General features: G+C 42.8%; 2 protein-coding genes across 5 annotated transcripts in view; both read left to right on the top strand.

Moving 5' to 3' along the window:
- MTOR (mechanistic target of rapamycin kinase) overlaps positions 1–7,654 on the top strand; it is a 54,751-nt gene extending 47,097 nt beyond the window's left edge. For 2 of the 4 annotated variants that reach the window (XM_065038009.1, XM_065038007.1), the window contains 11 exons: positions 615–762; positions 1,490–1,612; positions 1,840–1,922; positions 3,085–3,157; positions 3,671–3,745; positions 4,250–4,385; positions 4,782–4,847; positions 5,188–5,268; positions 5,541–5,618; positions 6,062–6,167; positions 6,693–7,654. In XM_065038009.1, the coding sequence (XP_064894081.1) occupies positions 615–762; positions 1,490–1,612; positions 1,840–1,922; positions 3,085–3,157; positions 3,671–3,745; positions 4,250–4,385; positions 4,782–4,847; positions 5,188–5,268; positions 5,541–5,618; positions 6,062–6,167; positions 6,693–6,708 (985 nt within the window). In that variant the 3' untranslated portion in view covers positions 6,709–7,654. Of the gene's footprint in view, positions 1–614; positions 763–1,489; positions 1,613–1,839; positions 1,923–3,084; positions 3,158–3,670; positions 3,746–4,249; positions 4,386–4,781; positions 4,848–5,187; positions 5,269–5,537; positions 5,619–6,061; positions 6,168–6,692 lie in introns of all 4 variants that reach the window. The other 2 variants (XM_065038008.1, XM_065038006.1) reach the window with 1 other exon arrangement.
- Positions 7,655–8,311: 657 nt separating this feature from the next.
- EXOSC10 (exosome component 10) lies at positions 8,312–21,566 on the top strand. The gene is made up of 25 exons (XM_065038010.1): positions 8,312–8,505; positions 9,116–9,252; positions 9,701–9,824; positions 9,976–10,080; positions 10,500–10,665; positions 11,449–11,560; positions 11,852–11,927; positions 12,069–12,179; positions 12,607–12,750; positions 12,848–13,038; positions 13,632–13,788; positions 14,402–14,550; positions 14,846–14,896; positions 15,671–15,782; positions 16,411–16,461; positions 17,014–17,092; positions 17,256–17,377; positions 17,594–17,683; positions 18,317–18,391; positions 18,862–18,949; positions 19,187–19,260; positions 19,795–19,963; positions 20,450–20,511; positions 20,797–20,870; positions 21,392–21,566. The coding sequence occupies exons 1-25, from the start codon at positions 8,347–8,349 to the stop codon at positions 21,420–21,422; spliced, it is 2,709 nt and encodes a 902-aa protein (XP_064894082.1). The 5' UTR covers positions 8,312–8,346; the 3' UTR covers positions 21,423–21,566.

Raw genomic sequence — 21,566 nt, 5'->3', positions numbered from 1 at the left:
CTTGGAACAATCAGCTGGTTTGTGAGGAAATGACGAATCTTGGAACCAAGTTAATTCAAAAAAAAAAAAAGGAGAGAAAAAACATTCACTGAATTCAAATTTAGAGGAAATGTATCCTGAGGGATTGGGTTTTTTATTTAATTGAAGTCTCATCTCATAAATAGTTATGGTCTTTGAGGTAACCCTTATTTTGATAGCTTGAGTGCTATCCCTGAGAACAGGGATCTTTATCAAGGATTCTTTATTATAGTCACTAAATAGCTTGTTGAATAGTTGCTGGCTGCAGTTCTGTGCAATGTCTTTCAAGGATGAATATATCAAATGTCATGTGCAAATCATAGATCATGATGAGCGAGATAACGTGTACCTTCTGAAAGCAGTCTTTCAGTGAAAACCACGTAAGCTTTGAGAATGTCTGTAGATTATCTGGCAGCAATCTATCCAAATGGATGTTTCATGTCTGTTTGAAAAGAAGAAAAGCAGAGCAACTACTGAAGAGACAACCTGGACGAGAACCAGATTTAGTAGCAGTTGTTTTAAGTGTCTTGAAATGTCATAATTCACAACATAAACCATTTTGAGCTATGATTCTCATTTTGATTTTTTTCCTGTAGCATCCAGAGATACGCTGTTATTCCGCTGTCTACAAATTCCGGCTTGATCGGCTGGGTCCCCCACTGTGACACGCTGCACGCGCTCATCCGAGACTACCGAGAGAAGAAGAAGATCCTGCTGAACATAGAGCATCGCATCATGCTGAGGGTAAAGGGCAAAGCTGACAGAGTTTTTGGTACATCCTTTTAGGACTCCAGTGTGTTAATGAAGAAAAATGCTGTGCAGCTTGTTCTTCTGTTTTCTGATTGTTATTGGTACCGGTAATAAATGCAAAAGTATCAGATAAGAGTTATAAAATGCTATTGAGAGGTAAAATTGGCTATGCGTCTATTTGTTTCTCCTTTCCTGTTTTAGCAGTGACCACAAGTTGTCACCATCTGGTGACTAAAATGTGTTTGGAATTTTGCGTCACTCTGATGTGGCTTGTCCAAGGTCCCATGCTGCTGGCACTTCCAAATGTTGTGTCTAAGCAACGGGGCCAAAATTAGACAGACTGGAGAAACTGAGCATTGCTAGAAAAGCTGGAATTGCCTGCCAAAAAGGAAAGCGTGTGCCAACCCAGAAGACTTATTTGGATAATAGTTTTTGAAACATATTTATTTTGCGGTATTTTAATTAAATATGGCTTTGGACTCCTTTGTGGATGATAAATCATTTGCTATCATGTTTTAAATGAAGTCTTCACTGTTGGGTGGTCATCTCACTGTGTTTGGGAATGGAGTGGTCAGTCTACAAATAATTTCAATGTAAACCTGATAGGAAATTATTTGTCTTTACTGTGTTTCTCATAGTATAACTAGGGATTACTGGAGGTGGTTTGGGGTTTTTTATTGTCGCCTTTTTTGAGTTGCTGAATGTCACTTCTCAATTATAGATGGCTCCAGATTATGACCACTTGACTCTGATGCAGAAAGTAGAAGTATTTGAACACGCTGTCAATAACACAGCTGGTGATGACCTTGCCAAACTGCTGTGGCTGAAGAGTCCAAGCTCCGAGGTGAGTTCAGCACAAATAATGGCTTGTGTTTGGCAATCAGCGTAACGTGGATTTACCTTCCCTGCAGAATGAGTGAGAAGATGGTGTTTATTCTTCATAAACTCTAGATGAATTGCTGCAGAATGTGTATCCACACATGTATGCAAGTTGTTAACGTACACATTAAAATATAAGCTCAAACATGCAATGTGCCTGCCTGACTTCTCTATTTTTGTCTACACATGTAGGTGTGGTTTGACAGAAGAACAAACTACACTCGTTCTCTGGCTGTGATGTCAATGGTTGGGTACATTTTGGGCCTTGGGGACAGGTAAGTGAAATTTTAAAGGTTTCTTTAAATAAAAACACAGACTGTGTAGGCCTATCAATTCATTCCTTGGGTCTGTTCATCTTTCATTGTGGTTATTGCTGAGTTGGAACGATACCGTCTTTTGGGACCTGATTGTGCTCTGTTATTTTCAACACTGCAGACATGAGATGTAGGGCTTGTGTATCCTGAATACAAAAAAGAGTTTCTTCCACTTTGAGAGGAATACACACAGAATTACATCAAGGATGACAAGTTCTAATTTTGTCCTTTCCTTTCACTCATAGAATGGGAAATCGTTCTTCAGCCATTCTATTAAACAAAAATATAGTTGACTTTTGGCACCAATCTGTGTGCTTGTGTCACTCATGCAAATGAGATGGCAATTTTTCTGCAAAGTCTGTTAGGACTGTGCATGTATACACAGCTTTTTGGGGAGGAAAGAAGCACCATGATGATGCATCAGTTTTTGTTCCCTGAAGAGCAAAAATAAAACCAGAAAGTATTTAGTGGTAAAGATCTTCTGAGTCTCCTTCTAAATGGGTTCAGTAACACTACTGATTTTTACAGACTTGTTTGCCTGTTGGGCATTTATTCTGTGAAGCAGGAACTTGCTGATAGTGCACTCTATTCCCTTGTCCAAATTATTGATGAATATATTGAATAATACAGGCCCCAGCACTGCCCCCTGAGGCACTGCACTAGGTACAGGCCTCCAACTGGACTCTGCCCCATTGACCACGAATTTTCTTCTCTTCTGGTGGGAATCTAAGTTGCATTACTTCACCTGTAGCATAATTCGTTACATTTTTCTATACTGAAAAAATGAAAAACCATGAAACAAGTAGAAAAATGTATCCAAACTGGAAAATAAATGTTCATATCCAAGAAAATGTACTGATGGTTCTGGTCCAATAGCTTGTTTATCTTCCAAGGTGAGAAGATTTCTAACTCCTGAGAGGTAATTACAGAAATAATGTGATAGATGCACTGTCAGGAAGCAATTCTGTTCATCCTGAGATTGAAGATCTCGGACAAGCGAGCTGTCACTGGCTGTTCTTGTTCACGAAGATAAATGTCATTTCAGACTGGAACTGCTGTGATTTACTTTGGGTTTTTTATAATGGTCTGTCACCCTGTTTTTTCTCCTACTCCTTCATCAAAGACACCCCTCCAATCTGATGTTAGACAGACTGAGCGGAAAGATCCTGCATATCGACTTTGGGGACTGTTTCGAGGTAAATCTTTGTATTTGGACATTAAATTTTTCATAATATTTCACATTTTCTGATGGCACAAGAATTAATCTATAAGCCAGGACAAACTGACCTTGGAATGTGAGCCCTTTGGCTCTCTTTTGGGCTTCACTTTATCAGCAGGCAAGATGAAAATAATAGATGCTTTATTTCAGAGGCTTAGTTTGGGGATTAACTGACCTCTGCAACAAGCAAACAAGTGCTAACATCACTTTTCCATACAATTTCTTGGAGTAATTCAAGCTGCTGATAGGCAGTCTGTGTTACCTGATGCTAGCAGCTGGGCACATGCTTTTGAGTTTTCCCTCTGTTATCAAGTTAATTGTCTGGCTTCTCCCAAGAATTTGTGGAAACTGAGGAACGTAGAGCTGTGACTTTATTTCCTACTTGAAATGCGACCTTCAAGATTGTAGCAGAAAAACACCCCAAGAGTTCTTAAGTCTTAAATAAAACGTGAGCTATTAATTTACTTATTTTCTATCATTGTGTGTTTAGGTTGCAATGACAAGAGAAAAGTTCCCTGAGAAGATTCCGTTTAGGTTAACGAGGATGCTGACAAATGCCATGGAGGTAAGCATCCCCTCTTTAACACGAAGGGGATTGTTCCTAAGGAAAATGGCACCCGATTCTCAGTTTTTCCTGTTTTTTCTGTTGTGGCTAAACCTCTCCACTCCTTAAGAACCTGAGGTGTTAATATTGCAGAGGCATTTTCTGTAAGTTAAAATATCTCCTGTGATCTTTACAATACATTACAGTGGAAAGCAACTTAAAATTGATGAGGAGGAAAAAAAAAACGAGCCTGAAATCCATCCAGTTTCCTGGGCCTTCCTTAGTTTCCTCATTTCAAACAGCTGTTTGCATCAACCAGACACAGCCAATGGCATGGAAGTCCCTAATGATCAACTTAATGGGAGAAGGGTTCTCAGTTTGTAACAAACATCTGTCTTGTTCTCAATGAACAAACACAGAGAATTCCAGTTCAAAGCACAAGCTACTTCAGCTCCCCGCAGATCAGGGTTGGAGTCGCGTAGTGAATGAAGCAGCGCGGTTGAGTCACTTCTTTCTCCTCTAAAGGTGACAGGTCTCGATGGCAATTACAGAATCACCTGTCACACGGTGATGGAAGTGCTGCGTGAACACAAGGACAGTGTCATGGCTGTGCTGGAAGCCTTCGTGTACGATCCGTTATTGAATTGGCGGCTGATGGACAGTAAGTGATTCTGATGAAACAGTGACAGCAAGAGAATAATCAGTCTGATTACATACAAGAAATCCAGACACGTGAAATCCAATGTCTGTTTGAAGACAACCTGATTAAATTGTTGGTTTGCAAGTGTTATTTCTGTGTGCACATGGTTTTATGGATTGTAAATTACCATAGTGGTTAAAACCCTTTTGCCCTTACACACAGACACCAAACTAAGCTACAACCAAAATTGTTTGGGTTGGTTTTGTATTAGTTGTCATCAGGAAATTGAAATCTATTTCAGGTGGCTTAAAATTTGGAGAAAAGAGACAGGTAGTCAATCTGTATTGTTTGTGGGCAAATTTGCTACGAAACACTGAAATTCCAGTTCATACTTTTCAACTCCTTATTTTCTTGCAGCAAATACAAAGGGCAACAAGCGCTCACGAACAAGAACAGACTCCTACTCAGCCAGTCAGTCAGTAGGTGAGTAGAAAACATGGATGCCATGAATGTTTGGAATGGTTTGGGGTTTTTTTAACACTGCACAAGACAGTAAATATTTTCAGTCCTCAGAAGTGGACAGATAATCTTATTTCCATTAGTTTTAGGACTGTGGTGGGTTCAATACTTTGGCTCAAAAAGCAGATGCTTCGTTACAGTTATGTTAACACCGTTCTGGGGCGTCTGATGTAATCCAAGGTCTAGTTGGTGATAGTTACTTATGTAGCTACCAAATATTAGTGTGCAAAAGCTGGCAAGTAATCATTGGATCTGCTTTTCAGTTTCACATTTACACTTTTATATTTGTGGGTTTTTTCAACAGAAATGCTGGACAGTGTGGAACTGGGTGAGACCGCCCATAAGAAAACTGGGACCACAGTGCCTGAATCCATCCATTCCTTCAGTAAGTTTCCATGTTGTTTCTATACTGATGCAGAAATGGTTCTTAGATCAGAAAATTCCATCATGATCCAATTACAGTTACATGAGGTGGGGCAGATACAGTTCTTGACAGCATAAATGAGGAATATAATTAGCGATGTAATGTGCTGGTGTCTGGGTCTATTTGCTCTCCAAATGGTATTTGTGATGTTTGGGAGGAGCAGGTGTAACAGCACTACAGATGTTTTGTTGTTCAGGTGAAGTCCTAATTTTCTTTCCTCTGTCTTTTAGTAGGAGATGGTCTAGTGAAGCCAGAAGCTCTAAATAAGAAGGCAATTCAAATCATCAACAGGGTTCGAGATAAGCTCACTGGTGAGCATGTTTTCATATAAGATAAACATAAAATCTGATGAGATGGATCAGCACCACTTTTGGTGTTTGTATTTTGTGTTCGTTTTCTTGTTTTGGTCTAACACCAAAATGTTACGCTCTTAAAGTTTATAAGAAACTACCCCCCACCTGCCAAATAAAGTTCTTGAAGGGATTAGGACCAGGATTCCAGCTACTGGAAAGTTATCTATTGTTGGTTTATCTATTATTCGGAGAAAAAGAAGAAACCATAATAATAGGGAGAATGGGGTTCTGGGCTCTGTCTGCCTTTAGAGGTTCTCCATGTTTGGAAAAATTTGCGTTTTATGTACCGGAAGGGAAGGGTGGTTAACAGTCCTATCAATCCTCAGCTTGCCACCCAGCAGCAAGTTATGTTGTGATTTGTGACTTCCATTTACGTCGTTTTCCATCCTTTCATTTCAAAGGTCGAGACTTCTCTCACGACGAAACTCTTGATGTACCCACACAAGTAGAACTGCTCATCAAGCAAGCGACTTCTCACGAGAATCTGTGCCAGTGCTACATTGGATGGTGAGTGTGTCATTCAACCAGCCTTGCAAAATTCACCTCTGAATAATCCACGCAGAAAACAGCTCAGGAAAATGTCACTGGTGTCGTTAGTTTTATGTAGGAGCCTTTGCACATGTTGCAGTGGTAAATTTTGCAGAGCTGTGCCAGGGACTCAGTAAGAAAGTTGTTGTTTTCTGGAGTGACAGGGATTTTAGAACATTGAAACCACAATCAGCCTGAACATTTAAGCATTTGAAATACAGCATGTAGTGGTCACTGATTTTGGTTACAGTGGCGAATCAAATGTTAAGTAAACAAAGATGATGTACTGTCATTTTGAGTTAGCCAGCTTTGGGCTATGCTTAAGGAAATAGATCTTTTTAGCTTTTTTAACTGTTAATTAGCTGGAAAGAAGCACAGAGATCACCTGTCAGCTTTTCCTGTACTAAAACGGTGCTTAGTTAGTGTGGAATCTCAGTCCTTCTCAGTGTTGCCTCTGTGAAACTATGCAAGCCAGCACTCCTACAATATCTCTGTTTTCTTCAGGTGTCCTTTCTGGTAACAGAAGATTCCAAAGTATCCACAGCCTTTTATTCCGGAGGCTTTTGCACTCCAAACTTGCTCTTCTACAAACACAAACTGAACGTTGGACTGAAATACAGCCTTCTGTCAAATATTTTGAAATGTAAATGAAAAGAGTTATTGTATATTAAAAGTTGGTTCAAGCCAATGTAAAGCTGCTGTTGGAGAAACACAAGCTGTCTGAAACACAAGGCGTGATTTGGGCGTCCAGGACAGCGAAGACTGATTGTACCACAGATGTCTATGGGGACACTTGGTCTTTGGGGACCTGGTGATCCATTGAAAATAACTATATACGGGTTTTGACTTACTTTGCAATGTAACTAAGTCATTTGCAGATTAATTGTTGCCCTGGTCAGTCCTGTTGGTGTGGCTGCAGTGAGCTCGATGCACAAGGCTTCGTTTAGGTTCGGGGGTGAGCTGGATAACTGGAAGGAAAAAGAAGAGAAGCGGAATTTTACCACTGTTTTATCATGTTACCATGTTTTCAAACTCGATTCTTGCCCCAAAATTGGAAGCTGTCTATCCGCTCATGTGCAGGAGTCGTGTTGTGGACTAGATCAGGATATCAGAGCAGATCCCAGAATTGAAAAGCTTGAGCTGAGCAAAGTCAGGTGCCCCTGTGCAGATCCATCGGTGGCAAATTTGGTGTAGGGTACAAATGAAATATCACTTGGGAGCTTCCTGCAGTGTCTGGATTAAAAAGCAGTATTGGGAAATAACCAGGGACAGTGAGTACTTGGCATAGGAGGCAGATATTACAACTTGAAACGCAAAATAATGGTGGTTAAACATGAGGGTGAAGATAAAGTTATGATTTATGAATTAAAAATATTAAAAACAATGCACAAAATACAACAGTAGCTGTGTTTAGATGCAATGTTGTATTTGAATATTTTTGTGCCAATAAATTACACCAAAATGTGTGTATTTTGACCGTGTTCTTGTTTGTTCCTAAGTACTTAGGAAGAGACAGGGAAGCAGGTTAAGAGTTGGTTTTTGAAGTTTCCTGTTGCCATGCTTGTATTTTTCTGCATCAGTTCAGGTGCTTGGCTGTAGTTTTGGTAGCAGCTGGAGCCCAGAGTCCCAGGACTGAGTGGTGCCACTCGTATCACAGAAACTTGACCATCCAGCCCTTAAATTTTGGTTTCCAGCAGATGCGGTCGTCTGTGCAGTAAGAACATCAGCTTTTTTGGTCTCAGAGTCCAAGCCACTGCTCAAAGGACAGTGTGGGGTGTGTCACTGTCCTGCCTGGGCTTCCCCTGTGCCAGCACTGCACCCCAAAATAGGGAGGTGGCAGTCAAGGGGCTTGGGGGGCAATGCTGCCCCCTTTCCAGGCTGTGTGGCAGTGGTGAGAACTGCTCTGTGGGCAGCCCTTGGCCCCACGGGTGGGTGTCTGTGGGGCGGAGGCCTGGGGGTTTCGCCCCTTTCCAGAGCCTTGGGCTCCCCGTCTTCCCGACGAGGGGCCGGTTCCGCCCGCCGCCTGGGGGCGCTAGAGGGCAGCCCTGGCGCTTTGTCCCGTGCGCACGAGTTTCCGCCCGTTGCTCGCCTCCCCCCGACGCCACAACGACCGGGTTCTCGCGAGAGTTTCTGAGCGTCGCGTGGCTGCGGCGGCACCATGGCGGCCGCCGCCGGTGGGGGGAGCGGCGGCGCGGCCGCGGGGAGCCCCGCGGGGCAGGAGGGACGCGCCGGGGCCCAGGGCCGGCCGGCCGAGACGGAGGAGGGCAGCGCGGCGGCGGCCCTGCCCGGCTTCGACAGCGTGGACGCCTTCGTCAAGGTGCGCAGCGATGGGGCCTGGGGGAGCGGGCGGGGGGGGCGCCGTGCACTACCGCTCCCGGCGTGCCGTGCGCCGCGCGGGGCATGCTGGGAGCTGTAGTTTTACCTGAGGGGCTGCCTGGGGTCCCCCGTTCGGGCGGTGCCTCCGTGAGGAGCCCCCGGGGACCGGAGCCGCCCGGGCTCGGGCCCCTTGTCGAACCGGGACCCTCGGTGGACGCGTGGCCATGGGCATCGGGCCTGGGATCGCCGGGCTCGGGTCTCACCTGTGCCCGCTGCTGCTGCTTCCGAGGAGGGAGCGGCTGCCGGTCCTCCAGCAGGAGGCACTGCAGGTTGTTTTGTTAAAATGATAATTGTCTGTGTTCCTGCTGATTTAACAAGCGTTCTTTAAAACTGTAAATACTAGACTGAGTTTTGAGTCTTGTTTGTATTTGGCTGTCATCACTTTAAATAGACAGTGTGAACTAAACTGCTGTAAACTTACTCATGTTAATAAGCACCATAATATACGTTAGAACCACATAGTTCAAACCGTACAAAATGTATTTCTGTCCTGGGTAAAGAGATGAACACGGTACTGAAGAAAATGCTGATAACGTGGTGTTCTTGCGCAGTATGCTCTCGGCACAGTGGTAGCTGCAACAAAGGCATCTAATGGGCTTCCTCAGCCTGGCGATGAGTACGATTTCTACCGAAGCTTCCCCGGCTTCAGGGCGTACTGCGAGACACAGGGTGACCGACTCCTGCACTGGTAAGGGTGCGTTTGCGCCTCTGGGCCGTGGCTGAGAGCTCCTAATCCGAAACAGAAGGCAGCACCCTTCTTTGAAGCCCCCAAACTTGCTGTGTGTTTTATTTCACATATCTAATTTTAGTTACTTTTCTAGCAACTGGTAGTTTAAGTAACAAGTTTAAAGAGGGCCTTTTGTAATGATTTGGATAAAGAGCTGTGCAGAGACCAGAGACTGATATAAAACACATTAGGCTATTTCAAAAGTCACGTGGCTCATAAGAAATGAGTTCTAACGCTTAATACTGTATAGGTGTTTCTTCTGTTCACTGCTCACACGATGTTATCTGTAGGTGCTGCATTTAATTGATTTTCAGTCTTTGAAGATGTAGAAAGTTGAAGAGAATGGGAAGGTTTAGTGTTGAGCGTACCTGCTTTCACGTTGCTAATCACTGTGCTGTTCTCCTGCAAGCATGAGCAAGGTGATGCAATACCACGGCTGCCGCAGCCGCATGAAAGATCACAGCAAAGTCACAGAGCTGGAAGATAAATTCGATATGCTGGTTGACTCCAACGACGTCATTCTTGAAAGAGTGGTAAGCTAATTATTTCTGGATACTGTTCTTGTAACCTACCGAGTTGCCTAGTTGTTTTTTCATTATGAGAATTTCGGTGAAATAGCATTAGTGTTTCCTCAGTCTGGTGGTTTTCCTTGTTATTTTAAACCCCATCTTTTCTGGAATTTAGGGTATTTTATTGGATGAAGCAGCAGGAGTGAACAAAAACCAGCAGCCAGTCCTCCCTGCTGGGTTACAGCCCCCACAGACGATCGTTTCCAGCTGGAATCGCAAGGTGAGGCCTCTGCTTGCAGTTTGCTGGGCTATTTTAGCTTTTTTCCCCAGCACTGGTACTTCCAGTGGAGTTGAGTAGTTAAATGTTCTGCCAAATTTTTTCCCTCCCTCTTTTTTGCTTTTTGTATTTATTCAAACTTGATTCCAGATTCCCTGTGCTTTTGATTGCCATTTCAGTTTCATGTACACAACAGCCTTTCCGTTGTTTATTCATTTGAATTCAGGATCCTGATTCAGAGAACTTTCATTCTTAGTTGCTGGACTCACTGCAGGACAGTGACTCACTTTTGAGTTTGGGGTATAGCTTTATTCCTCTGAATATTGGGTCAGGCTGAGTAAAAGAAACTCCGAATACCTGACTCCGAATATCTGTTAAGTCAGGTGAATTTTACCTGTGGTTTACCTTTTTTTTTTAAATAGGCAGGAGAAGCACACAAGAGAACTCAATCTGAAACCTTCCGACTGCTTCACGCCAAGAATATCTCTCGACCGCAGCTTAAGTTTCGGGAAAAAATTGACAATTCCAATACTCCCTTTGTACCTAAACTTTTTATTAAGCCAAATGCTTTGAAACCTTTGCCTGAAGGTAAGGGGTTTATTTTTTGTTGGGTAGCCTATTGAGAGTATTTGACACAAATCTGTCCTCACAGTCTAGAGGAGAAATCAGTGACTGTAAAAACAGGTAACAGCAGGAGGTGTTGACCATTTTGGTGCAGTAAGTTCTGTGACTCTCTTGTTTACATATATGTGATGTAAGGGTAGGTCAGCATACTGCATCTTCTTGGTAGCGTACAGCAAATAATCTGTTTCAAACAGATGTTCTGCTGCTTCTCTTTGCCACCATTGAACGTGCATTATGAGAGTCACTCTGGCACCAGAAATGGTCTTGATTAGTCTAGTTGCCTTTACAGATAATTTTTTCCAATCAGTTAGGAACACCAGGTGTATGGTTAGACCTGCCTTTGCTTTGGGTGCTTTGTCAAAGTCACCAGCATAAGATCCTGTCTCAGCAACGTGTCATTCTGCTGCTGGTGATTCCTCCACAGTCTGCACTAATACCATTGTCCTTTTAGTAGCTGGGAATGATTGAAAGATTTTTCCGAAGATTTTTCAATCTCCTTCCAAGCTCTTGAGCAGAACCACCTTGCATCTTGCTTAACAACAGCCTGTTAGAACCTAGTAACGGACTTGTCATTAGAGGGGTAGGCAGAAATCCTGCTGACAGCAAAAGCTGCGGGTCCAAATTGTTAAGGTTTTTGATGCTTTGTGATTTTAATAAGATCCTGTGGTGGGTGGAGGGGAGAGAGTAGTAGGCTGAGAACATGTTATGTATGGGACCCAGTCCAGTTGTTCCATATTGGTTGTTCAGCCCTCACAAAAAATGGACGGGAACGAAAGGAGCGCCCTGAAGACTTGGATGTGCCAGCTGCTTTGGCAGACTTCATACACCAGCAGAGGACGCAGCAAATTGAGCAAGACATGTAAGAAATTGAACTGAGAGCAAGGTGCTTGGAGTACCATTGGTGAACGTGCACTTGATGGTCCCATTGTGCTGATGCTATTCATGTGTGACAGCTCTGCATGTGTTTGTGTCCGCACACTACGTTGCGTGTGATTTGTTTTAGACATCCACAGTTATTTTAAAGCTGTGCTTAATAAGAGACAAAACTTCTACTCAGTAGGGAAACTGCCATAGCTCTCAAAGTCTCTGTGCTCTGGCTTCATGAAGGTGACTGAAATTTAGTCTGTGCCTGTCTTCCTAATTTCCACAGGTTTGCTCACCCTTACCAGTATGAACTGGAGCATTTTTCTCCACCAGATGGAGTTCTAAAGAAACCAGAACCCCAGGTTGGTGCCCACATTAATGGAAACTTATTGCAGATGCAGTAAGTTTACAGCTGGCCATACTTGATGAGTTTCAGTTGAGAGTGGAGGTCAGGGGTGGGCATTGCCATATAACATATCATGCCTAATGATTTGCTCTGCCAGATGTACAGGCCCATCAAGGAAACACCCTGTCATTTTGTCACCACGCTGGATGAGCTGGTAGAACTAAATGAAAAGCTCATGAACTGTAAAGAATTTGCCCTGGACTTAGAGGTAATCACATTGCCTTTTCTGTTGAAAAGTTACATGTGTGCTGTTAGTACCTAGGGGACCATTATCTTCTCATCTGTTTTGTAGTCTTCTCTTTCTGCTTTTTGTCCTCTCTGACATGAAAAGACAGTTCATGACCCTGACCTGTCAGACATTATCTAGAAGGTTGAATTAAACTGTCAATATTATAAATTTTCCAGTGGTAGTACTGGCTGCACACTTCCTGCTGAATTTTATCTTCTTTCAATTTGTCCCATGTTTTTTTATGTCATATTTGTGACTGCAGAGAGAAAGCATGCTCATCCAATTGTCATTTTCTTTAGGAGGTCCTCCCTCTGTTACTTTTTCTTCCTTCACTTGGTGTGCTGTTTGTATTGAAGTGTTATTCTGTGGTGAGTCCTGGCTTACATCTCTCCCCCATGTTTTTCAGCACCATTCATACAGGAGCTTCCTGGGCTTGACGTGCCTGATGCAGATTTCCACCCGAACAGAAGACTTCATTATTGATACACTGGAATTGCGCAGCGACATGAACATTCTCAACGAGACCTTCACAGACCCCGCAATTGTGAAGGTCAGCTGCCAAATACATAAGCCCACCATTAGAATTCCTGTGCAGCCTGGAGTGGAAATGCTCTTCATATCATTCTCAATTTGTTTTGCATTTAAAGGTTCTTCATGGTGCCGATTCAGATGTGGAATGGCTGCAAAAAGACTTTGGCCTGTACTTGGTGAACATGTTCGATACCCATCAAGCTGCTCGTCTCCTCAACCTCGGCAGGCATTCTTTGGACCACTTGCTAAAGCTGTATTGCAATATAGATGCTGACAAGCAGTACCAGCTGGCTGACTGGAGGATACGGTAAAAACTGACTCCTTGAATGGGCTGGAGCTGCAGGATAGCACTTATCTGTCTTTGTATTATCGTTGCAAGCCTCGTAGTAGTAGCTAAGTCTGAAAGTGAACCTGGCTGTGCTTTTAAGTTCTTTCGTAAGTGTTAATTTTCCTGTATTTCGTTGGAAACTGGGTTATTTTGGGAAAATTAAGAAAGATTAAGTAATGAAAAGCTCCTGGAAGCTCACTTCTTAGGAACAGCACTTAACCACTGCAGTATTGATGAACCCTGCACACCACAGAGATCCAGGTCTTCTTTTTATAGGCTCTGCAGAGAGAAAAGAGTTATAACAAATACTGTAACTGGCAACTCTGCCATCTGACTTAGCTGCGCAGCAATCCTGCTGTCCGGCACGTGAACAGGATGCCGTCTGAATGAGAGAGTGCACAGCATATTGCTACTATTGCCCGACAAATCTTTCAGTAAAGAAAAAGAATTTCTATATCAGTTCTTGGCATGTTTTACATGCAGTTTGCCCTGTTATGCCTTGCAAGAGAAAAGTGACAGTTTGGCGGGGCAACTGGAATGGATTAGTGTAATGTTGACTCTCTTTTTTCTAGCCCTTTGCCGGAAGAAATGATTCAGTATGCCCGTGATGACACTCACTACTTGCTCTACATCTATGACAAAGTGAGGGAGGCGCTGTGGGAGAGAGGGAACGAGCAGCCCACTCAGCTGCAGGTCGTGTGGCAGCGCAGCAGGGACATCTGCCTGAAGGTAAAGCCTCACCTGGTTGGATTACCTGCATTCAGAGTATGGCCTTAGTAGGACAGAAAGTCCTTTGCCTGTTCTACATTTGTAGATGCACGCAACTTTCCTCTTTGTGTATCTGAAAACAGCTTTATAAACTCTGACTCATTTGTACGCAGTCATTTGTTTCACTAGCTAAAATCCTTGGATTCAGGTGCCCCCTTGCTATTTTTTGGAATGCTGGTGTTCCTTGGCCTCCCGATGCTTTCAGGTGTGTCTTTCCCAAGAGAGATGTTACATTTCCAGTTCTACTGGACGTTCATAGGAGTTCAAAGCCTGGCTGGAGTTGCGTTATGAGATAATTATATTGTGCCTGTGAAAAATACTGTCTATGAAAGCAGGTCTTGCCTGATATAGTAAAGCTTGAATATTTTCTATGTCTGAAGCTGCTCCTGGAGTTTGTGAGGGTGGTTTTCCCCTAAATATGGATGAGATGTATGTTTTTCATGGATAGGGTGAAAGCTCCTGAGTTTATTCAGTCCCCTTATGTCTTTGTGAGATTCTGTCTTGGTGAAGCAAGGCAAACTAGAAAGCACAAACCTTGATACTGATCAGAAATGTGTCTTTTTTTCCTGTCCAGAAATACATCAAGCCCCTCTTTTCAGATGAATCCTACCTTGAGCTCTACAGGAGGCAGAAAAAACATCTGAACACGCAGCAGCTGGCAGCGTTTAGGTTGCTGTTTGCGTGGAGAGACAAGATGGCCCGTCAGGAGGATGAGAGTACAGGGTAGGAAGGCTTTTGTTACAGACACTGGCTTAATACTTCAAGGAGTTTCTTAGACTGGGTGGAAACACTTTGTTACCCATAGCAATTAGTGTGCTACCTCAGCCTGTTTTTTACACAGTAGTCATGTTGTATTAGCAGTAAATTCTCCCAGACATCTAGATCAGCCTTACTTAATTTCTTTTTCACTGGTTTTGCCTTTTCAGACCTTGTAATTGGGGCAGACTTGTGCATTTTGAAGTCATTTTTAAGAGTTTCTAATGTTCTGCTACATTCACACCGCCTCTTTGTGTTGTAGATATGTGCTACCAAATCATATGCTGTTGAAGATAGCAGAGGAGCTGCCCAAGTAAGTTTTGTTCACCCTTGAGGAGTCTCATTTGATTTTAATATCCAGCAAGTAACTTCCTGGTGTGCAATTACTTCTGCAATTGGTCCCTTTCTTCCAGCTGTCAGTAATGCTTTTCTCAATAGTTCTTCTATATGGAAGAGAAGTAAATAGCAATAATACTTCAGAAGCCTCCAAACTTCTTCTGGGATACATCTCTCTGATTTTATTCCACTAATAAAACACATTCCTTTCCATTAGTGTATGTCACACATTCCCCCTTGCGATTCCTCCAGTATTACAGAGCAAGAGGGGGATGAGTTCTCCCGTAACATTTATTTGGTTTGGGTTTTTTTTCAGTTCCTAAAGGGATTGGGTGGGGGGCAAGGGGCAGATCCCTTAAAACACTCAATTTATACAACATTTTCCTCAGATGTTTGGCACTCATAATCTAATATCCATACTTGAGAATAATAAAAATGCATCTTTAAATGCAAGTCTACTGCTTGGCTCAAGTTCCATAGTTGAATGCTTAACAAGGAATGAAATGAAGGTGGGGACAGACAGACCACAAAAAAGATAAATGAGAGGAGAGCTGAATTAATGTTTTTTCCTTATCTGCACAAACCTGGTACAGAAGAATTTTTCATCACAGAGAATAAACTCTGGCAGATTAATCTGACCTGTCTTATTCTGTCACAATCAGGACCGGGGTAATATCTGGTTGCGCGTCTTTTGAATGCGAGTGCCTGACACAGCGGCCGTAAATACAACACACTGAATTTTTCTCTTTAGAGAACCCCAGGGCATCATTGCTTGCTGTAATCCAGTCCCACCACTAGTTCGCCAGCAGATTAATGAATTGCATCTCCTCATTCAGCAGGCCCGGGAGATGCCTCTTCTCAAGGTAGGAGTAGCTGCTACCACACAAGAGACTCATCACTGGCTTTCCGTAAGCCAGGAGCTGGAGCTAAATGGTGACCTATGGTGATGTGTGTGCTGGAGTTTGCTTTTTGAGCACAGCGAATATAGTGTTTAGAGCAGAAAGAGACACTGCAACTTCTTGCCTATTATCTGCTGCATACTGGCTTACACACAGTGTAGTTTTCTGGAGAGCTAAAGCAGTAAAAGATCAGACGCTACTTGAACAAGGTGCAGTTGTCTGTCATTGCACATCTTGTTTGCCTATGTGGGGAAGAATTGGACCTTGTGGAATTTGTTGGCCACGTAAATAGATTCATAAAGCTTGTACAGCTATGATGAAGCAAAAAAACACCCCCCGGGTGTAAGAAGTTTATTAGTTAAAATATATCATCAACATGTTGATAATAATACAGTCTTCCTCTAGTGAAACAAAACCATTTGTGAGGTGTTTAAATGTATCCATCTGTAAACATTGCGGGAGAAGAAGAAAGAATATAATTTTAACAAGCTGCTAGCTGGTAATAAATGTCTTTAAAGCATTGATAAGGGGGCCAACATAGAAGAAATATGGCAGGTGCATTTAAGTGACTTCTCTTTCTCTCCCATTCTAGTCAGAAATCCCTTTGGCAGTCAAGAAGAGAACACCTCTATCCAACCCTGAGGTACTGTCTACAGAATGTTTGTTACCTAATGTCTTCAGCCTTAAATTCAGAAACAAATGTAGCAAAAATTCTGTCTTCTAGTGAATTGTTTACTCTCATCCATTTTACAAGTCTCTCTTCTTAAGTTTAATGTTCCTTTTCTGTGCTGGGCTCATAATATTCCCAGCTGTAAATCTGTGTTTTACAAACCGTGATAACAGCAGCATTTAAGTTTCGTCAGCAAACACTGGAGCTGCTGGACAGTTTTGCGTGTGTTAGTCTGTATTGACTGATTGTAAGAAGAGAAGTTTCAGATGAGTTTTTAAGGCCAACTCGTTTACTCTCCTCATCGTATGAAGTAAATAAAGCATCTGCATTAGCCACTGGGTGTTTGCACAGAGACCCTTGGGCTGTCAGGTGCAACGCGCTCTGGCAAGTGAGCGATAGTAAGAATATTCAGTCTCTGAGTTTCACCCTTTTATTTGGATTTTTCTTAATGTGTCTCTGCAATATGTGAAAACATATTTGTAGAGTAGTGTAGTAATGGTGTTTGCAATTCAAATCTCCCTGCAGAGGCTGGAGAACACCTTATTTGGACCACATGACAGTTCCCGGATTCCTACGGATGATTTTCAGAACAACTCTGCCTTGGGTAATTTGGACTTAACCTAAAAACTGTGCTGAGAATGACATGATGTGGCTTTGATATGGGGAAATAAGCAGCGCTAAAGTAACTTTTCAGTGAAATCTCATTAGATAAAAGACCAGTAAAATATGCAAGTATCTAATAAAAGCTTTGTCTCCTTTTCATGTAGAGCCTGCACCGGTTTTGGAACATGGTTGTCTCTTTTCAGACAGTGGGAGTACAATGGATATTCAGGGTTTACAGCCAGAAACAACATGTCTTGTTGGTACCGCCACTGTCAGCATATTCAGTGTAAGCAACATGTTTGTGATCGTGTCAGTATTTAAGTATTAGAAAACATACTTAATAATCTGATAAAACTGTGTGAAAGTGTTGTAAGAAGTAGTTAGGAGGGTTACTGCCATCAGTGGAGTTTCAGATAGAGTGAGAAATAACGTGTGAAACAGCAGTAGCCAAAACCAAAAATTATTAATGTTAATATTTTTTCCCTTTTATTTTTTTTTTAAGGAATGTGATGAAGAAAATCAGAAAGCTTTGACCAGTGCACAGCAGAAAGCTCAGCGTATAATGGAATCTTTCGAAAATCCATTTAGAATGGTAAAAGCTCTCAGTACATGTTTGTAGTGGGACAGGTGGACTACCAGAGCAGTGCTGCTCTGAGCTGGTTTTCCAGGTGTATGTGAAAGAGCTGATAGAGCATCAGCTGCTGCTCTCTTAGTGGAATCGAGAGATTGTCCTTCCTGCAGAGCACACATGTGTGGACTTGTTTTCAAAACACGCTGAAATGCCTCTTAGATAAATGTCTTTCTACATAGTAAACAGACCTCTCACTGTTGGGTTTTTTTAATCAAGTTTGAGGTGTTTTGAATTTGCATCACATTTTCCTCTCTACTTTATGGCTAGAGTTAGTGAGCGGATTTTACTCTTTGCATGAATCAGAACAATAGAATACTTTGTTATAGATTTAGAATGGCAAATTACTAGGAAATAATACCAAACCAGCTTTTTCTGGTGTGTGTTTGGGAGTTGGGTTTTGGGGTTTGTTTCGTTTGTGTTTTCTTTAATGTTTCTCTTGGCCATAGCTGTGGTAACTTGTCTTTTTCCAAAATGTGAGTTATCTGCGGAATGTTTCTTAAATATGAATTTATTTGGAACATTTTAAATAGCATTTTAGCAATGAGCTAAACGTCATGTGTTGTGTTTAAAGCTAAATGTTTTTCCTCTCCACAGTACCTGCCTTCCGAACAGAATCCTGCCTATGTCTCACAGTCTGCAAAGTTTGACCCATCGTCAAAAATTTATGAAGTAAGTTTTGAGCTACAATTTCCTGCCAAGTAGGACAAAATAAATAAGTAGATTTTGATTTGGGAACCTTAGCAATATAGGATTTTTTTTTTCTCCTTGGTTTATTCTTAGAAAAAGAAGTTTTGAGAAACTTGACGTGTTTCTGAATCTGTAGTTCGTTGTTTCCATAGCATTCGTATCCTTCGAAGAACCAGGGATTGGAGCCATTCCACTATATTCCCTGTCCATCAAAGCTACAAACTACTACTGAAGTCTGTACCTGCCTTTGTTCTCATGGCTCGTTTGTAGCTCAGAACTTGTAAAGCACGTGGTTTTACTTTACCTGCTGCAGCAGATCTTAATCTCTTTTACAATCCAATTTGATCTTTTGTACTCTTAATGAAGACCAGCATGTGGTAGCAAGTTTATAAACTCCCTTTTGCCATAAAACTTCAAAGACAGTGATCCCAGGTAATTTTTTCTTGTTGTAGATCAGCAATCGATGGAAGTTGATGACTCACACACAAGCACAGAAGGAGTCCAAGGATGAAACCAAAAAGAAAGCAGCCCAGCAGTCAGGTACAGCCATTCTTCCCTCCTCAGTGCATTGGCTCTCGTGCTTTTCCCAATGCACACAGCTTGTTTCCCAGTTACAAGAAAACCTTAGGGAATGGATTTTCTGATGGATGAGATTGTTTGACAAAGATTGTACTCTGTTCAGTATGAGACTCGCTACAAGCTGCTTTGCTTGCTTTTTCTAAGCTCCTGGGTAACTTACTCCTGCTTTTTACAGTAAAGCTTGTTTCATTTCCACAGCTGCTCGTGACCAGGCACAGAAGGCGTATAAAGAGGCAACAGAAAATATTATATCTGTTCGTCAGCAGGCGATGGTATGTCATCACGTTCCCTGCTTCTAGCCTTTACCCCTTTTAACCTTATCACATAGTTCAGAATGAAACCCTGAGCCCTATAATTCTGAAATACCTGAATACCAGTCCTTTGATCGCAGTTTTTCTGGGGTTCTGCCCTGTGGAGCAGCAGGGCCGTCGCAACTGTGCTGTGCAAATCCTCACAGCCCTCTCTGTCTTTGGTATGGAATGCTTTCCACTGCTGCACCTCGCTTGCCTGAAATCTGCCTGTGGGGCCACAGCAGATCACAAATCTCTGGTATCCTGTGGTATCCTGTGAAATGGCAGCTTTTCATCTGAACAGTGCCTGCTGTGAGAGGAGAAAAAATAACTGAAAAAAGGCAGTTTAGGCCCAAAGAAGAACACAGCGCTCTCTCCTGCGCTGTTCTTGCCACAGGCTGTCCCTGCGTCCATCGGGCGGTTCATCTGCATGCTGGTGTTCATGCCTACACAGAGATGTTTCATTCTCCTCTCCTCAGCTTGGCCTTGTTTCTATTCTGTGGGTTGCTTTCACAGCAGGAACAAGCTAATAAGAAAAGGGAGAGAGTTATGAGTGAAACGGGAACAGAGTTGCCAAAACAAGAGAAGAAACGGCCAAAAGCCTCCCAGCAACCAGAGAAGCTGGAGGAACCGAAGCAGTTTACCCCCTTTGATTACAGCAAGTCCAACTTCAAAGTGTTTGCGGGTAAGATCTGGATCTCTTGCTAGAGTGCTGCGGGCTGTGGAAAATGTTGCCAGCTGAGCCCTGAGAAGGCTGCGTGTGAATGTGGAAGAGGTGCCAGAGCTGTACAAACTGTTAGAATGCCCTCACCTTACAGTGGGGAAGCACTACAAGAAATTAACTTGGGCAATGCACAGTTTAGCGTCCCTTTCTGATTTGGAAAGAAAACCCTGAAACCGTTGGCCAAGAGGACTGTAGATGCTTACTTTGCTTCTTTTCTCTATAGGGAAATAATCTGTTTAATTGGACCTCAGGAACTGGGAGGAAAAGGAGATTTGACTCCTTTGTAACAAGTATCTATTGAAAAGCATCTCCTGCCCTTAAGAGACCATTCTGGATTTTAGCATGTGGGAGACTGCAGTGAAACCTCCTTCTCATCAGAGGAGCACCATGGAATGTGCTATTCTTTCTGGAAAATTTTAGTGACAGCTTCTCTCCTCTCTGCCTTAGGAAGCAGCAAATCGAAGCAGTCGCCACAGTTTGATCCTGCCAAGCAAGCTTACACAGGCAAGGTAGGGGCACGTCATGCGAGAAGGAATAGAGGGGTTGGCGATAGCACATACCCAGCTGGGGACGGCAGGTGACTTTTTCTGGCTCTGCAGAATGTTCCCTAACTCAGTACTGAGGTGCCACTTCCAATCACCAGCTCATACTCCATGTGATGGCCTCTTCCCATTCAGGAAGAGCTTTTTTGGGCCCCTCAGACTCTCTTGTCTCCCGCCTTTTCATACACACACTATATTCAGCAGGTACTTCACCGTGGTGCTGTTTCATTCTTTCTTTTATTTTCTGTGCAGAAATTTGCTGGATCTAACAAACTCCAGCAATCTGGAAACCGAAGCATGTCCTACCTGGCGGGGAAAGCCGACAGGTGTGTTGTCAGCGCTGGAGTATTTTCACACCTGTGCCCCGGAGCTATGGGCAAAGCGTAGCTATTGTCGCTATTGTCCTCTGGTGCTGTGGGAGCTTAAGCACATGGGAAGAGGTTGCGTAACACCTACTCCCCTTCGGTTCACAGCTTGACGTCAGTTTAAAGGAAAAAAAGAAAAGAAAAAAATCTTAGGATTAATGCAATCAAAGATAATTCTGGGTGGAAGGTTTGAAAAGCTGAGGTAAAAGTTTGTGTTAATTGATGTGGGAGTCGCTTTCTTTGGCCACAGAGATAGGTAGAGGTGGGGAGAACGTTTGCATAGCTTGGGAGGAAGATAAATAACAGTACTGCCAAAGACGAATATTCTTGTTCTGAATAGATAATTAACGTGTAGTTTACAAGGCGTGATCCTTGTGTATTATTTAATCAACAAAAGAGCAACTACGTAAGAGCAGGGAGAAAGGTTTTCAGTCTTGAGTGAAATTAGAGCAAGAGTTAAAGTCTTTCTGTGTCTTTTGCAGGGGTTCCAGGCACCAGTGGCCAAAGAGATAGTCCTTGTTACCGGACCTGTGGGAGTTGCTGCTGAACCAAACAACAGTCAGAAGTATTGTCACCACAGGAAGGCAAATACTGAGCGGTTTTTGTACAGAAATATTTTTAAACCCATTAAAATCCTTTTTTTGCCAAAAGGAAAAA

This window comes from Columba livia, chromosome 21 (genome assembly GCF_036013475.1).
Source record: "Columba livia isolate bColLiv1 breed racing homer chromosome 21, bColLiv1.pat.W.v2, whole genome shotgun sequence".
In the NCBI taxonomy this organism is placed as follows: Eukaryota; Metazoa; Chordata; class Aves; order Columbiformes; family Columbidae; genus Columba; species Columba livia.
This window is presented reverse-complemented; position numbering and strand designations above follow the sequence as displayed.

What these genes read in the sequence shown, in the direction of transcription:
- EXOSC10 (XM_065038010.1), top strand. Translation starts at nt 8,347, where the DNA reads ATGGCGGCCGCCGCCGGTGGGGGGAGCGGCGGCGCGGCCGCGGGGAGC. An exon ending in CACCTCTATCCAACCCTGAG is followed by an intron (nt 16,462 to 17,013) that starts GTACTGTCTACA and finishes ATCTCCCTGCAG; the next exon opens with AGGCTGGAGAACACCTTATT. An exon ending in CTGTTCGTCAGCAGGCGATG is followed by an intron (nt 19,261 to 19,794) that starts GTATGTCATCAC and finishes TTGCTTTCACAG; the next exon opens with CAGGAACAAGCTAATAAGAA.